This window comes from Zootoca vivipara, chromosome 6 (assembly GCF_965207765.1).
Source record: "Zootoca vivipara chromosome 6, rZooViv2.hap1.1, whole genome shotgun sequence".
NCBI lineage: Eukaryota > Metazoa > Chordata > Lepidosauria > Squamata > Lacertidae > Zootoca > Zootoca vivipara.
In genome coordinates, this window is record NC_142589.1 from 5668367 (window position 1) to 5686453 (window position 18087).

Genomic DNA, 18087 nt, shown 5'->3' on the forward strand with positions numbered 1-18087 from the left:
CACAGATGCTGCTAGTACTGCTGCTGCCCTCGATTCCTCAAGTTACAGCCTCTCTCCATCTCCGTCTGTCTCCCAGGTTGTCAGCACAGAGGCCTCCCATGATGATTCAGGCATGGATGTAGGAGAATTTTGCCATTTAGAACAGACCCCTGGGCCCTGTTAGCTAGGGATGATGGGAGTTGTAGTCCCAAAACATCTGGAGGGCCGAGTTTGGGGATGCCTGATCTAGAAGCATGGCATGAAAAGCCACCATAGGGGGCAGCAAAGCACAAGCAACAACCCTTGAGAGAAGACAAGAGAGCTGCCAAGTATTCAGCAGAGACCTTGGGAACAGAAGCTACCTGGGCCAGGAAGACTTTATCCTAAGGAACAATCAGGGACACCTTTCACCGTGCAAATTCGCTCAACCTTAGTGAAGCTCCAGAGATGGTTGAAAGCTTACCGTGTGATTGTTCAGCATGAACTGCACAGCGCTGAGTTTCACCAGTTTCCTAACGCTGCTGTAGGTAGAAGCAATGTTAAGGAAACAGCATCGGTCAAAAACTGGTTAGAAAGCCCTGGGAGGATGAAGGGATGATTCCTAGGACTGCGAACAAGGTAGCTTCATGCAAACCCGGGAAGATGGGTTCCTCCACCTGGTACTCTCCAGATTATTCTGACTACAACTTCCATCAGCCCCAGCCAGCGTGACTGATTCGAGTTAGTCCCTTAATGTCAAAGATGCCTATTGCAATATCTGCAGTTGCGTGTACTCATGCATTCACACACTCAGTCCCTGACCCATAGGTCAGGTTGGCTAGTGACCCTAAGAACAGGCCAATGGTCCATCCAGTCCAGCATCCTGCTCTCACAGTGGCCAACCAGATGCCTGTGGGAAACTGGCAAGCAGGATCTGAGCACAAGAGCCCTCTCCCCTCCTGTGGTTTCTAGTAATGAATTCTCAGAAACACTGCCGCCTCCAACTGTGGGGGCAGAACATAGCCACCATGGGATTTTCACCTTCCTTCTGCTGTGTGCAAGTTACCTGCTCTGCAAGTACATTCATGTGGCAGATCTGCTCCCTAGTTATGGTCAGGACTGCAGAGATTAATCTGCATTGGGCTGGGAGTTGAAAAGGCAACTTTTGGGTCCTCTTCCAAGCCCATAATTATTGAGTAATAGTTTGCTTTATAAAATCCTAGTTGCACCTACCCAATTAGGCTAAGCTTCTTCACCAATTTATCTGCACTTTACAAATACAAAGTGAGTTAAGAAAATGAACTTAACCTGTTCTAGTGCAAAACTCTAGTACTTAGCTAGAGGGTAGGGGCCATTTTTTTCTGGGCAAAATGAGAAACGGCGTGATGATTTTGAGGCAGACCAAAGTTATCAATTGCCAGGCTGGAAATGGGACAGTGAGCCCTGAAGAACATCAAAGCAAGGAAGCCTGGCTTTGCCTGACAACTGCCTGCAACTGTGACAACGTGGGAGTGCCCGTTTGGTGCCCAAACCCAAGGAAGAGGTCTGCTAAAAAGGATATCCAATGGAGAGGTCGTTGAGAAGCTGTAGTGTCTTGGAGGTGATTGGCTCACACCGCCCCCAGTACTTCAGGTTGGTGATGCTAGAAGGGGAGGGGAAAAATGCACTCAGATTCAAGACTGTCCCTCCTTTCTCTCACCCATCTCCATCCTCCCCTAAAGCCACAGACAACGACACAAGCCAGAAAATACCAGCGTAAAGTCACAGTACTTACATTTGGTTGACTAGAAAATTATCCTTCAGATAATCTTCACTACTTGGATCCCAAAGCTACACTGGCCCAAACTCAGGGCCCGTGGAATGCTGTGGCACTGTTGGGCCGATTTCTGCAGCAAGGGCAAGAGAATCCTGCGGCAGTGACAACATGCCCCTCTGCCGTGAGGCAACCTGCCCCTTCCACCACCGGCTGCAGAATTCCAGAAGCCCTTGTGAAGAGTCTCACCCAGCAGCCACAGGCCTCAAGGTGGGCAGCCAAGGGCTTATTCGGCCTGGGGGCTGGGGTGGGAAGTGCTTGACCCCCTTGGCCCCTCAGGAGCTCGAATGGCTCACCCCAGGCCACACTTCCATGAAGGGAACCTTCAACCGTTTAAAACTAAGCAATGCTACTGGGGGGTGGGTGGGCGGGGGCAGAACAGTCCTGCCTTGGAAGGTGTCTGGCATGCTGAGCTCCTCTCCAGGTAAAACTGCTGCTGGGAGGAGAAATCTCGTGTGGGGGAAGGTGTAGAGGAGGAGGACAGGTGCATCTCTGGAGCAGCCTGTCAGGCCCAAGGTTCAGGCTGTAGCCAGGAGGTGTTCCTGCTCTACTCTCTGAGCATCCCAGCAGAGGCCCAAGGGCTCCAGAGATGTATGATGGACAAGCGCAACTGGCAAGGAGTCAGAACACTTACATTTTCCCTATGAAGACACTCAGGACCATGGTCTCGTCATTCAGCCCAAGGACCTCCGAGAGCCGCCGATATAGCTAGAAGTGGAAAACAAAGTCAAGTTTAGAGGCTTCAGTAGAAATTGTAATTTTCCCTTTAAGACCACAGGTGCCTGGAGGAAACAGAAGCCTAGTGGGGGAGGAAAAAGAAAACACAACATGCAATGGCTGTTTAGTATGGCACCCGCCTCCTAGAATCATTTAAGAATACAAGAAGAGGCTTCTGCAACAGGCCAGTAGCCCATCTAGTCCAGCATCCTGTTCTCACTGTGGTTATGCAGGATTTGAGCACAAGAGCTACACTCCCCTCCAGTGCTTTCCAGCAACTGGTATTCAGAAGTGTTTTGGCCTAACCGTGGAGGCAGAGCATAGTTATTGCGGCCAGCAGTCATCAATAGCTATATAGAGCTCAGTCTTTCTTTCTTGCTGCTTGTGGGGAGGCTCTTTCAGGCTTCACAGCCATGCTGCCCTCTGTCTAGCCCAGACCCCACCCCAGTATTCCCCATTTGGAGGCAGCTGCATTCACCTGGAACTCCTCCAAGCACCCTGCACCTCTCGATTTGGGTACGGAGAAGCTGCAAGATGAAAACATTTGACTTCTGCTTTGGCCGCTAGCCTTAACTGTGACCAACTTCCAACAGCCAGCAACTCACAAAAAAGCAGTCACGGGTGGAGCCTTTCGTTATGGCATGAGAGTATGTAGGCCCGAAAACATAAAAGCCACGAGGAGGCAATTACCTTGGAAGACTTCTGCACCTGGTCTCCGATGTAGATCTTCCGGAACTGCTCAAAGAAGCTCAGCATGGCAAGCTCGAGCTTCTCATTGCCAGCCTGAGCCAGGCGCGAATCGGTTAGGTTCATGAGCTGAAGAACCCTAGAGAGGCAACAAGTGAGGGGGTGGGAATTGAAGGTCAAGCAACATTACAGGGACTCAGTACTTAGCCAGCAAGTTTGAAGTTGCCATGTGGAAAGGGTGCCTCTGTTACCCCAATGTTAGATGAACGCAGGCATTAAGAGCTTGAGCTGCAGAACTCTACACACACTCTCGACACAAGGAGAGGGGGGCTAACTGTAGGGCAGACACTTGCATCACTGGACACCAGGCTAAAGATGCAGCCACCATATAGACCGACCGGTGAGCAGAGCAAAACACCGGGCAGTTAGGCAGCCTGTGGCCATGATAGTCACCACTGGAAGGTGCCTTTGAGATGCAGGATGTGCTCCAGTTCACTGGTGTCCAACCAACAGTTAGCAGCATGCAAGAACGAGTTGTATCAATGGGCAAAGGGAATATTCAGTCAGGCTTCTGTGCTCTCTGCAGGCTGAAAATACTCAATGCACTGCCCAAAATTTTAGGTAGGATTGAGCCAAAGAGGGTGTAATGGTTTTTCTTCGATTGACCACTCCAGTTGTGATGTTTAAAACAGCCTTTACTTGGTCGGAACAACAGCAACCATTGGGAACTCGCAAAAGCAGCGTACACAGGCTTGTAAGTAAACGCAGGCATATTTAGTGGCATTCCTTTACACAAGCAGAAAAACTAAGTCACAATCTCAGAGGAAAAGCATGTGTGCATGATCAGGGATGGATGCCGCAACTGGTGTGGATTAATTGAAGAAAATCCACTACAAGGGCTTAAAAGACTCTCAGGGATCCCTGACCTGTGTGGAATTTTAAGTATTCAGTCAAGTTCAAAATGCTTCTCACCCAACATTTTCTGCTGTTTTAGAAGCGTTTTATACACTTTCCTAATTATGTTTTACCCCGGAATGCACAATTTCTATTTGGCAAGAGGAACCTCTCTATGTGCAAGCAGTCTCTGCAGAATAAGATTGGAGATTTGTATAATCTATTCTGCTTCCACTAATTCTGAAATGGACGTTCCTCGGAGTTCAAACTTGTGCAGTACACAGCCCTCGTGATAACCCTGAAGGTAAGAGCAATCCCAGAGCTGTGCCACTAATTCTCCCACCCAGCCAGCCACCAATCCCAGATAACAGCTCTTCATTATGGCCCGTTCCATATTCTAGTGTTTTCAGCATGAAGAAACCATGGCTGCTAAGGAATCCAACGGCTCCTACCGACAAACCAGCTCGCCGTCCATTGCGTCCTGCTCATCTGTGCTGGCAAATGACACTCGGCCACCAATCACAGCCCCAATGATATAGACGAGCCATGTCAGGCGTCCTGAAACCAGAAGAGCAAGAGTCCTGATCCACAGAAGTGTTTCCCTAAGATCAAGGTCCAACAACTGGGGAAGGTGGGATTCCCTTGCATCTACAGTCCATACTAAAAATATCTCAACCACTCTCCTTCTGGAAAAAAAAGGAGGGGGGAGTGAGTTTCTACTGTTTTCCTGACAATCTGTTCCACTGCTGATCTGTTCTTATAGTTGGAAGCAGTGCCTTTAAATAGCAGATTATGTCAGCACTTTAATTTCTTCTTCATCCTAACCACAGGTAACCTTTGAATAACTGCTATTCATTTTTCTTTAACCTCAGCAGTTACAACCAGCACCTAATACGTTCTAATGCCCCTTTCCTCTGATATTCTTCTCTTAAGCTGAAACTTGCCACCTACTCTCTTACTGTCCAAAGTCCTTTGCTATTTCCATTGCTCCATTACTCCAACACATACTATAATTTGCAGCAAATGATGCAAGATAGGGCAGCAACCAAAACAGAGTCCCTTCCTGCTGCATGCCATATCTGCTTTGCTGACAAAATCTCTGGAGGAAAGCAATTTATGTCCCCCTTTTCCAAGATCTGTTCAAAGTCGTTTACAACCTGAAAAATTCACAGCAAATACCCATGACAAATGAATTAAAATATGCAAAGGGTCACAATCTTAAAGTACACTGGGTTGGCTAAAGGAGCAGCAGCACCCTATACAACCCCTTCCCCCAAAATCCTCTGTGCTGTGATGGACAGGAGTGATGCAGCTTATCTCTGGGCCCTCACCTTCCTGCACAGCCACATCCACAGGGATGGCCGTCGCACTCTGCAACAGCTCCTGGTAGGACTGAGCTGACTGGTCAAACAGCTGCACGAGGAGAGCGCACGTCTTCTCATATTCGCAGCGCCCGATAGTGGATAGCTGGTCTAGCTGCTGCTGCACAAGGCCCGTGTCGTCCAGTGGATCTTCCAAGCCGTCTCTGCATGGGGAGCAAGCAGCAAGGGCAGGAAGAGAGAGTGAAATGCTGCTCCCAGAAGGTGAATCAAGCTTGTTTCCCAAAGAACGCAGCTCAGTTCTCACCTCTAGGCTGTAAGGCAAGGCCCACTATGCTGTTGTTTTGTGGCAACTCTCTGGGGGAGGCCAGCAAATCCACCTGTAAATCACTACCTGGCAGCTCTGCTGAGCCTGAGACCCACATTTTGTTAAACTGGAAATATTCATTCATTCATTCATTCATTTATGCTGATGCAATTTTACCTGTTTACCTTATGACATAATTGTTTAGATGTTTATTGGTCCTGTTTATATGATTTTGTAACTTTTCTATATCATTTTTCTATGGTGTTTTTTTAAAATTTTTTTTACTTTGCTCCCCACTCTGGGACTGAGAACATTCAAATAAGAGGGGGCTACAAATAAGACTGATAAGTAAATAAATAACCACATCATATTTTTGTGTGGCTGATAACTCCCACGACGACAGATCAGTATTAAAATCCCCAAGTTGTAAAGCATTTAAAAAACAAACAAACAGATGCAGCAGATAAAACCAAGTTCTTAAAACACAGTAACCCTAAAATCACCCCAACACAGACCAGAATGAAGAAAGGCCTATGAGAGGGGGAGGGGAGTCATGTGTATTTCCCTGGGAAGGATGTTGCAGGGTTAGGGGGCCACCACAGAAAAGATGCTGCTGCTGGTACTCACCAACCTAACAGTTTTTACCAGTGCATTGGACAGCAGCCTCAGGGCTAAGCTTATAGTTTGGGTAGGTTCGTATGGGTTCAGGAGTCCCTTCAGATAACTGGGTCCTGAACTGTTTAGGTACCAACAAGGGCTTGTGCAGGCTGTTCTCCCTCCACTCCTTGAGTACCACTTTTCTCTTGGCCTCTTTACCTCAGTATGATGTGCACAGACTCCAGCCTGGAGGTGATGTAAGCTTTGGTGACTTCAGGCGTGTAAGTCTCCAGCATGTGCGGCTCTGTGGCTTTGACGTAAGGAACAGACGCTGCCAGGCGCTGCCACAGGCTCAGGAGATAGTGAACGCTGTTCGGAGCAAATTCCCAGTGCTGTAGGAACAAAGGGAAGGAAATGGAATGCCACTTGCAGACTGGCCAGCACCCTCCACCCCGACCCCCAGCCTTTGCACTTAAGGACATGGGAGCCATTCAAACAAACAGCTGTCAACCTTTGTAAGGAGAGTAAGCAGCACAGTGCAGATCTGTTTGGACACCTAAAGGGGAACTTAAAGTCTGTACTTGGGACCTTGAACATCCTTATTTTGGGTGTGTGTGTGTGTTTCATGCATCTCAGCACCTGAATACGTACAACAAAGGAAGCTCCTCCATATTTATAAAATTAAACAAGATTCTGCCACACTGGCCAAGGTAGTGGATTTTCTTCAATTCACCACTCCAGCTGCAATGTTTACGATAGCTTTTATTTGGTCAGAACAAGAGTAGCTTATACAGAGGCACTCCCCTCACCTTAGCTTTACACATGCGCAGAAATTAAGTCACATTCTCAGAGGAAAAGCATGCCTGCATTATCAGAGCTGGATGCCTGGTTAAGCAAGAAGAATTCAGTGTCTACTTTCTATCAAACTGGCCCAAGGCTGAGATCCCCCCCCCAAACATTACAGAAACATACAGTAACCAGATTCTCCTAACAATATCCCTTCACACACTTTCTAAATTCCCGCACGTGTAGGCTACCTAACATCAGTACGTTTCCCAAATATACCACGTAGGGAGGGGAGATGTTTTGAAGACTGGTGGCCCTGACAGAAAGTCCAATTTGCCTTGCTGTGGTCTGCATGGTTGGAAGTGTTTTCTGCTCTTAATGAGCTAAAATGCTGTGCAGCGAGGAACAAACCAAGGCAATTCTGCGTGATTCATGTAGTGACAGAGAACACAATATTACTATTGTGTACCTTATGCACCTTATACACCCAGAGCAGGCGACTCTGAGAGGGAAGCCCGCCACTTCCCTCTCAGTTTCAACCTAACGAGGTCAAAGGTTGCAGTGTGATTTTTGTGTGCTCTCCCCCTGCTGAAAACGCTCCCTCCGCAACACACACCTGCACACGGTGCCAAACCAAAACCATGCAGCTTCTCACCTGCAAGCTGGTCACTGTGAAGTTGGCAATGAGGCGGATGACCTCAGGGTAGTTTTCTACTTTCACCAGCTCCCCGAGCTGGTAATTGCTTTTCAGGCGGGCCAGAAGTCGACAGAACTCATGGTAGTTGTTTGGGTCTGACAAGCTCTGGGAAAGGAACAAATTTCGAAAAGGGTCATGGCACCGGAGTCAGTAAACTGGATTGATTCGTTATTTATTTAATTTGTATCCCGCCCTCCGGGATGCGGGTGGCGCTGTGGTCTAAACCACAGAGTCTAGGGCTTGCCAATCAGAAGGTCGGTGGTTCAAATCCCAGTGACGGGGTGAGCTCCTGTTGCTCGGTCCCAGCTCCTGCCAACCTAGCAGCTTGAAAGCACGTCAAAAGTGCAAGTAGATAAATAGGTACTGCTCTGGCGGGAAGGTAAACAGCGTTTCCGTGCGCTGCTCTGGTTCGCCAGAAGCGGCTTAGTCATGCTGGCCACATGACCCGGAAGCTGTACGCCGGGTCCCTCGACCAATAAAGCGAGATGAGCGCAGCAACCCGAGTCGTCCGCGACTGGACCTAACGGTCAGGGGTCCCTTTACCCTTTATCCCGGCCTTCATCCGAAGATCACAGGCCGGTTCACAACATAAAAGTGTGGCACAGCACAAAAAGCTTCTGCTCCCATGGTTGGGGACTAGTGAAGGCTTATCTTTTTTTTCTTTTAGTTTTTCCTTTATTACTTACAAGTATATCTTTACATCATGACTTTACATCTTACAATTATACATATTCTTGTTTTCAGAGAATGTTCGTAATTGTTATTATCATAGATCGACAAGTATTACTGTACACAAAAAAGAAAAAAGATGTAATTTTAAAATCATAATATTCCTCATAAATGAAGGCTTCCGTCTCTTCCATTTTGTACTAATAAACTTACTGCCTATACTTGTCCACTGTCTTTTTTTACTGGTATTTATAATATTTTCTTATCTATCAATTCTCCTTTAAAATTTGTTATCTACAGAAACTATTCAAAGGCCGTTACCATTTTCAGATTGCAGCAATTACTCTTCAAGTCTTCCTTAAAACAATTCCGATGTGAGACAAATTCCTGTTTGGATTTATCTTTGATTCTTTCTGATAAGTAGTCTACCTCCGCATACTCTGTTAGTTTTTGTATCCAATCAAACCTGGTGAGTACATATCTGCTTTTCCAATGTGTAGCTACTATAACCCTCGCAGCTGTGGAGTGAAGGCTCATCATTGTGGCATGCAATGAATGGGTCTACCTGAAAGTCCAGGAGACCGCAGCCCAACACTGACGGTGGTTGGGGCTGCCACCAAGTACAGTTTCCAAAACACTAATTTGTTCAGGCACTTCAGAACGGAGCACCCAAGACCTCTGAATTGCTCTGCAATGGTGGTGGGAGTCCTACCACTGTGAGCCAGCCTAGCACACTCTGTGGAGTCAAGAGCTGCCCTTGTCTTCAGATGGGGCACAGCAATGTCGCTCAAACCTGTTGTGCACCAAGAATGGCAGGTAATGGCCGGGTGAAATTTATGAAGCCTGGAGGAGGCTGAGGTTCTTGTGACCTGCATCTTTTTGTAGTTTCTTATTTTCTAGCAGAATAAACAGATATACAAAGAGAGAACTTGTTTCAAGTTCCTGCCTTTACCTACCACAAAAGGCACCGTCCACATACAAGAAGGAATCAGCAACTTGGGGGGAAAGGTTTGCAGAAGTAAGGGGGGCACAAGGGGAGGGGAGGAAACATAAGAAGAGACTGCTGGATTGGGCCAAAGGCCCATCCAGTCCAGCATCCTCTTTTCACAATGGCCAACCAGATGTTCCAATCGGAAACCTGTGCAAGAGCATTCTCTTCTCCAGTGGTTTTAAAACAGCTGGAATAACAGTCCAATGAGAACAGAGCACGGTCAGTAGATGTTGAAGGAGTGACCAAAAAAACTGAACAGTGCACACAGCAATACACATACACACACACACACACACACACACACACACACACACACACACTATAGGTTGCAGAGCTCAGCACAGAGACTTGCCAAAAATATCTCTTGGCACATAATGTTGCTGGTTTCAGTATGAACCATTCACATACGTGTACGACGAAGCTTTGTGTTTATTCACCCTCTTAAGCTTTGCCCTGGTTGCCAGCTAGTTTACCACCTGTTGCTCAGTTCCATGGGCCTCACCCACGCACACCCCACAGTTGACTCCCATCCACAGTTCTGACAGACTCACCTGAGGGTTTTCCAGTATTCGCTTGACACCATCAACGAGATGAGACAGGAACTTCGCTCTTTCTGCATTGTTAAAAAGGGACCTACGTACAGAGGCAATTTGCACTAGACATGATAAGACCTAAAGGTAGGAGGGTGAAAAAAAGGGAGAACCGTAAGTTGTCCGGAATAAAATATAAACCAAATACACACTTGCATTGACATATAGGTTGTAGAAAGACAATGCAAACAAGCAGGTAACCATTTTGTGGAGGGGGGGGAGGGAGAGAAAAACTTCCTCCTGATCTCCCAACAGGGTGATCAAATCCATCCTGTGAATCTTCTCAAGGGGATGTATGCCCCTGGGACATATGCCCCTGCCCATTAAGTCAGGAATGCCACACTCACCAGAGGTGAAAACGTAGGAGGGATGGAATGGTACAGGTCAAAAAACAGCTGTAAAGTTGAGGAATCTAGAAAGGCTGGAAGAAACAAACAACACATCACTGTGGATACCCGAACTCTGGCAAAGTGGTTCAACCCAGCACTCGTGACTATCTCAGGCCTTCAGCTTTGCTCAGCGCAGCATCCCTACCAACGCCCTTGGCACTGACGGGTCTTTCATAATCATTATGATCATTATAAGATTCCTACATTACAGGGCGTTGGACTAGATGGCCCTCATGGTCCCTTCCAACTCTACGATTCTAAAACTGGAGGCCGATCTGTAGCACCACGGCCCTATTCCCCACTCTCAACTGCTTTTAAAGATGCTGAAAGACATCAGGAGATCCCTGAATGGTTCTTCTCATGTCAGATATAGCTAGGCTTAAATTCAGTGTGAAATGAGGCTTTGACTTAAAGCTGATGTGTCACAAGGAAGCAAAGCAGAGTTATCCTTATATAAAAAGTGGTTCCCTGCATGTGGAATGCTTTCCCTAGGGAAGCTCGCCTTCCACCATTGTTATATATCTTTAGGCGCCAGGCAAAAACATTCCTCTTCTCCCAGACCTTTGCCTAATTAAACAAACCATGGTCTTTTAAACTGTGTTTTTCTATTGTAGACCACCCTGTGATCCTCGAATAAAGACAGTATAGAAATTTTAAACATCACCACCCACACAGAGTTGAGACTGGAAACACAGAGCTTTCAGACTTCAATACAACATTAAGAAAATTCTCTAATATTCAGCAGCTGCTGCTGAATGAACCTAGCATGCAGAAGCAAACTGTTTTCTTTCTAAGACAACAACAAAAAGAAAACCAATGCTATTTGCAGAATGTTTCTGCTGAAAGATTCCCCACCCCACCCCACGCTGGTTTCCCATTGAGGGAGGTGCAGAGCAGCAACTATCAAGTATATCATTGTTTAAAAGTGCCGACTTATGCTTCTTGTTTTCGAAGCTTCTACTAAAGCAGCCCTCTTCAACCTGGTGCACTCAGTAAGTTTTGGACTAGAACTCCCATCAACCCCAGCATGCGTGGCTGTGCTCCCAACACTGCCCCCAGGATCATTCTACTTGCATGGAGGACCATGGCAGGGACACATGCTCAACTGGCATGTTCTCTCCCTCCTGTTCGATTGTTTAGGAGCTTCAAAACCTTTCTTCAGCCCGAACATCACAGCGACTGATACCAAGAAGTATCAGCACACTTAGGAACCTGCAGAGTATTGGCGGTTCGCGTAACAGACTCAATAGGTCAGCATTTTGGCTAATCTATTTTATTTACATATAATACACTTGGAGCATTCTGCCTTAGCTCCTTCCTCTTTCTCATCAGACAGCAAAGAGAGAAGGAAACAAAGGACAATAGTCCTACATTCTGGAACACAGTAGCACAAAACATCCTGTCTCTGTCACTTCCCTCTATGTGGAACGAAAACATACACCATCATGTGATAGATGACAATCCCATAACTGCAAACACGGAGCAAGAATCCTAACACCCACCACACTGCTAGCCAGTTGCGGTCAATGCAAGTTTCAGTCCAAAAGCTAGAGGAGGCACCAGGATGGTAAAGGTTGCACTAAACATCCATCCATCCATTCACCACATGCAAGGGACAGGGAGGGAAGAGGAAAGTAAGTATTAAAAAAAATCAAAACTCGGGCACCATTTTCTAAACAGTTTACAATTTCATACTCAACTTTATCCACACAAGCTACAGCGTGGAGCATTCAAAGCACTTCACTTGTGCCAACCTGGTGCCCTCTGGATGTTTTGGACAACAACTCTCAACAACCCCAGCACAGGAATACTCGAATTGGGGATCTGTCAGCACGCTGGTCACTCAGAGAGGATGGGAAGACTGCGCACAGCTTGCAAAGTCACAGCTGCTACTGATCAAGTTCCCCTCACACAGCTCACTTCCCAAGGCCTCTCATGGCTGGGCCAGAGGAGGGAAGAAAGGCGCTTTACCTGATCTCCAGCTGGTGGGGATCTGCACGGTGCAGAGGTCATCTGAGGACTCATCTGTGGATGTACCAATGAAGTCGAAGTTTAGGCAGTTGTGTGTGAGTTTGAGAAGCTGCATGAGGAGGCCGTGCTGGCTTTCATCGTTCAGGTTCAGGTTTTTCCCTGAAGCCTACCAAAAGAAGAAAAATAGAATGGAAAACCACATCTGTTAATGAACAGACAGCAGGCAAGCCTAAAGGCAAAGGGAATCCTGGAGTGGGAAGGCAAAATGGTTTCATCTCAGGGCTCCCCTACTAGAAACACTGGAATGTCCCAATCTTACAGTAAAAGAAAAAGAAAAAGTGGAGCTGCTTTCCTGTGGAGCTCAGTTTTAATAAATAATAATAATGTTTTCATTTATTTATACCCTGCCCATCTGGTCGGGTTTTATATCCAACACATAAAAACATAATAAAACATTGAACACTAATAATAACAATCTGATCCAATATAAAAAGTCACAATAACTTTTAGAATTTAATAGTAAACAGTAAAATTAAACATCAGCAAATAATAGACGGTTTACACTTACCAATTACAATAAAGAATTACTAATCTATAATAAATAAAAATAACGGCAAGTCTCAGTGCATAAAATACTACTAAACATACAAAACCATGTAAAAGGACATGGCTTTTAATCAGTGTCTCCCTCCCCTCAATTTTCTGCTGCTTTATTTCTGTTATTTATTGCATTCACACACCACATTTTTCTCCAAGGAGCTCAAGGTGGTGTACAAGATTCTCCCCTTCCTCATTTAACCCCCACAACAAGCCAGTGAGGTAGGTGAGGCTGAGAGTGAGTGACTGGACCCAAGTCACCCAGTGAGCTTTATGGCCGAGTGGTAGGGTTGCCAGAGTCAACAGAGGACAGGACTTCTGTGCCTTTAATTGCCCTGCTCTCTTTTGAGTCTGGAAACCTTAAAGAGAAACCAGCAGACCCTTTGTTTAATTTCCAAGCAAAGGGTCTGCTGGTTTCTCTTTAAGGTTTCCAGACTCAAAAGAGAGGAGGGCAATTAAAGGCACAGATGTCCTGTCCTCTATTGAGTCTGGCAACCCTACCAAGTGGGGATTCGAACCCAACACTGCTTCTTGTCCTCTCATATTGTATCACAGTGTGGTACGTTGGTTTGACAGCCACGGACAGAAAGTCTTTACAGAGGGTGGTGAACACAGCCCATGATATCATGGGCTGTCCCCTGAGCCCGCTAGGGATCGTTGCTATAGGAGAGCGAGAAAAATTCTCAGGGGCGATTCACACCCTGGCCAGCCCCTCTTTAATCTTCTACCCTTGGGCAGGAGATATAGAAGTATAATCAGTCATACCAACAGGCTAAAAAACAGTTTCTATCCATGGGCTGTTAGGCTGCTGAACGGAAAATAATATAGTGCAACTGTGCGACAAGCACACAGACTGCAATGAGGTTGAGTGTTTGAGGGGGAGGGAGGATTGGTTAATTTCACTGTGCACAGGTTGTACATTGACAATAAAGGTATCATCATCATCATTCTGTAGTTCCCTTTTTAGGACAGCTAAATTTCTTGTCAATACAGCTCAGCTAATTTAAAACCACACAGGTGTTTGCTTGAAAGAGCATTCTTCACAGAAGCAATTTCAGGGTCCTAAACCCACAGCTAGAAGAAAACACTGTCCAAAGTTCCACCCCCCCAAAAAAAGAAGTTGTTCTCAAAATCACCTGTTTTAGTAAATTGCACGAGAGAGTGAAAATATCAAACAAAGATGAATCTCGGAATGAAGAGGCTATTTTCCTGTGCTTGGTCAGTGGGTGTGTAGTGTCTGCCTGAGTGGGGTGGGGAGCAGGGAAAAAGAGATAAAGAGAGAGAGATCATTACAACTCAAGTTAAAGAGTGCAGAGTCAAAGTAACCATCCCAATAAAGGAAAAACTCGAAACAGCAGAACACCCCATAGACCGCCCTCTGCCAGTAAATAAAGCATGCTAACCACCTAGAGCACAATTTCATAGAACTCTAGGGTTTGAAGGGAACCCAAAGGCCATCTAGTCCAGGCACCCCTAACTTGGCCCTCCAGATGTTTTGGGACTACAACTCCCATCATCCCTAGCCAACAGGGCCAGTGGTCAGGGATGATGGGAATTGTAGTCCAAAAACATTTGGAGGGCCAAGTTTGGGGATGCCTGATCTAGTCTAACAGCCTGCAATGCAGGAATCCCAGCTAAGAATTTCGAAGTCTGTTCAATAATTTACAGTTCTGCAGAACAAAACTGTGACAGCCTGGCAGCATTCAGGCAATGCCCAAGTTTCCCGACTGAGGTTGACTTTCTCTTTTGCATGAGGTACAGGCTGAGCCACCTACAGTAAATGCCTGGAAAGGAGAAGCTGGAGGAAGAGTGTGATTATTTGCAATTTTGCAATGAGTGGCTTTCCTATTCTTACTGAAGAAATGAGGACTTTTGGCTGAGAAAGAACTCCGGGTCACCATCAGTTAATGCTTTTCATAGAAAGCAGTGCCCTTCTGAGTCTCTTAATAGGGAAGAGGTGTAAGCGGAGCCTGAGATGGCAGAGACTAATCTCTGGAGGGAGTGCTCAATTTCTTACCACCAAAGGACATGAAATCGGTGCATTACATACAGCAGCAATCCAAAGGAAAAGAGTTGACACTGAGTTTACTGGCAAAGGCTGAGACACTTACTTGATTAATTTCATTTGTTAGCTGAGACAGGATTGTCACTCCTATGATGCAGTGTTCTACACTGTCCTGGAGAAGGAACAGGCAGAGTCAGACTGAATGACAAAGGAGGTCAAGCAGCAAGATGACAAATGTTACTGCGCGCGCACACACACACACACAAAATTAAGATCCCTTGGGCAGAAGTGATTCTATACTGTGGATTGATGGTTTTTGGTTTTAATATTTTGGGTACTCTCTATTACTGTGTTCCATTATTTTAATTTATTGTTGCAAACCACCTTGAAGGGTTTTCCATCAGCCCCAGCGCCAAATGGTCTTGCTGGTTGGGAGTTACAGTCCAAAACAGCTAGAGAGTACTGTATTAGGTTGGTGACGACTGTCTGATGGCATCTCGAGAAGCCTCTTGGTGAAACCACTACATATGCCAAGTGGGACGGGTGGGGTGGAGGAAACGGCCAACCTGTAAAAACCTTGTGACATCAGTGATGACGTTTCTGAAAACATATTCATCTTTCTGACAGTCAAACCAGCCCAGCTTTGTGATCCTGGCGTAGAGCTGAATTAGTGCCTGCGTAACAAAAGTTGCCAGCTTGGGTCTGGTGGCAAGGTAGTTGAGCACGTAGTTCCCTGAAAGACAAGGAAACATCCAGATGAAGAAGAATGGCAAAGACAAGAGCCGAAAACGGATAAATAAAGCATCTCCTGAAGCTGAACTTCTGAAACAACGCCCCCACCCCCCGCTGCAGCAACACAGAAAAGCCACCAAAGAGGCTTGGACTAGATGGCCCTTGATGTCCACCCCCACTCTGCAATTCTATGCTTCTATAGTTGTGCCTGTTGGGTGTCCCTTGCGATTACCCAATATCAAATTCAGGAGTAAATGGAACGTTTATTGTAATTCCTACACAGGCATGCACATGCTATATGCTTAGGACCCCACACCACATATGGAATGTGTTGGGAAAGGAAATGGTGAGGGGGGAAACATGTGGCTCTGGAAAGATCAGAACCCTTCTGAGATCGAACGTCCACTTCTCTGTCATTAGCCAGAAGTTACTCTATCTACCTACAGTAACCTCAGAGCAAGTTTATTGAGGAAAGGCTTGCTCAGGGTGACGCATTAATACATTGGTTAGTATTCAACTAACCTCCGGCCCACCGACATTCATGGACCTCACTTAATCACTATTTTCAGTGGATCTATACATGTGAGCAAAACTTAGTTGAATACCACGCATTTATGTTTAGATTACTACAAAGAGTTCCCTACGTACGGTTGCCTTTGAAAAGGGCTCAGAGGCTACAATTGCTCCACAATGCTTTGGCCAGGCTGCTGAAGAGGGGCTGCCTAGACAAAGCGTGCTGCCGCCCTACTGAGACAGCCAAGCTGGCTTCCCAAGTTGCTTCTGGGCCTAATTCAAAGTGCTGGCGATGACTTTGAAAGCCTTTTATGATTTGGGACCAGAATCACCTTTTCCTGTGTGGACCTGCCCACCTGCTGATGAGTGTCAGAGGCCCTGGTGTGAGTATCAACCACCCCAGAGATATGTTTAGTTCGGAGCAAGGAGAGTGAGGCTTCTTCCTGTTTACTTCTCCATGAGTGGCTCTGCAATTCCTCCACAAGGGACACTCATCTTGCCCCCTCTAGTGGTCTTCCATGGGATGAGCATAATCTTCCTTTTCAGGAAGGCTTTTGGGCTATGAAGGGTCGGTCTCTTTTTGAAGTACAGTTGTACCCTGGAAGTCGGAACAGAATCCATTCTGGAAGTCTGTTCGACTTCCAAAACGTTTGGAAACCAAAGCACGGCTTCTGATTGGCTGCAGGAAGCTCAGAAGACCCGTCACCTTCCAAAAATAGTTCGCAAACCGGAACAGTCACTTCAGGGTTTGCAGTGTTCGGGAGCCAAAACGTTCGAGAACTAAGCTGTTTAAAAACCAAGATATGACTGTATTTGTGCACATTTAATTTGTGTGATTTCAACCTCACGTAGTTGAAGGTTGCCTGGTTGAAACTTAAGAGAGTTAAATGCAAGCAAGGGCAGAGAGCTTTAAAGCACTTTTTAGTGCCGGGTCCACTTGGGGTTTCCCAGCACAGATTTTACGCTCTCCCCCTTGCTTGTGGGGTAAGGCCCTCTTTTTTAAAAAAAGTATTTTTTATTAAAGATTTCTTGAATTACAAAGGTGTGTGCAGTGTCTCTCATATTTTTACATGTGTCATTTTTGCAAATCAGTTTCGTTTGTTAAGACACTAAGAAGAAAGAGGGAAAACGAGGTAGATAGGGGGTGGGATGGTAGATGGGGATGGGATTAGGTGACGATGTTTCTGTTTTGCTTAATATTTGTTTGTGTAGGTTCTCCTTTATTCGCTTGTGTTCTTTTGGGGGTGAGAGAGATTGGGGCTGGCCAAGGGTGTGGGTAAGGCCCTCTTGGCACATTGGTTCTGGGATGCTCTTGCGAGATCTCATGGGGACATCAAGAGTTCCTACGAAATTTTGTGCAAGCATCTTTAGTCTGCTGGAGTTAGTGCCCTAAGTAGGCCTTGCCCTCCAAGCAAGGAAGAGAGTTTAAAAGTTATTTTTTGTGCCAGGTCCACTTGGGTCACTTTGTGCTTGTGGGGGCAAGGGTTCCAAGGGCTTGGGTATTTACAATTTTTGAGTATATGTGGATCCCTAGGAATTGAGCCTTCACGTAAGATGCAATTGTACTGTCCGTAATTGTTGTGGTTAAATTATTTTTGAATGGCTGCTTGTGTTTCTAGGCTGCTTTAACACTTTATGGGCAGCTTATTGGACTTAATACAATGGTACCTCAGGTTACAAGCTCCGCTAACCTGGAAGTAGTATCTCGGGTTAAGAACTTTACCTCAGGATGAGAACAGAAATCGTGTGGCGGCGGCAGTGCAGCAGCCCCATTAGCGAAAGCACACCTCTAGTTAAGAACGGACCTCCAGAACAAATTAAGTTCATGACCAGAGGTACCACTGTAATAGTTAGC

General features: G+C 46.2%; 1 protein-coding gene across 1 annotated transcript in view; it reads right to left on the minus strand.

Annotated features, from left to right (window-relative positions):
• XPO7 (exportin 7) overlaps positions 1-18087 on the minus strand; it is a 48152-nt gene that overhangs the window by 13253 nt on the left and 16812 nt on the right. Inside the window, exons 4-17 of the mRNA XM_035117782.3 lie at positions 15554-15720; positions 15094-15159; positions 14119-14223; positions 12386-12551; positions 10373-10446; positions 9987-10106; positions 7734-7880; positions 6512-6684; positions 5401-5594; positions 4522-4627; positions 3179-3314; positions 2406-2479; positions 1520-1600; positions 443-506 (exon numbers count right to left, since the gene is read on the minus strand). Of these exons, the coding sequence (XP_034973673.1) occupies positions 443-506; positions 1520-1600; positions 2406-2479; positions 3179-3314; positions 4522-4627; positions 5401-5594; positions 6512-6684; positions 7734-7880; positions 9987-10106; positions 10373-10446; positions 12386-12551; positions 14119-14223; positions 15094-15159; positions 15554-15720 (1673 nt within the window). The remainder of the gene's footprint in view (positions 1-442; positions 507-1519; positions 1601-2405; positions 2480-3178; positions 3315-4521; positions 4628-5400; positions 5595-6511; positions 6685-7733; positions 7881-9986; positions 10107-10372; positions 10447-12385; positions 12552-14118; positions 14224-15093; positions 15160-15553; positions 15721-18087) is intronic.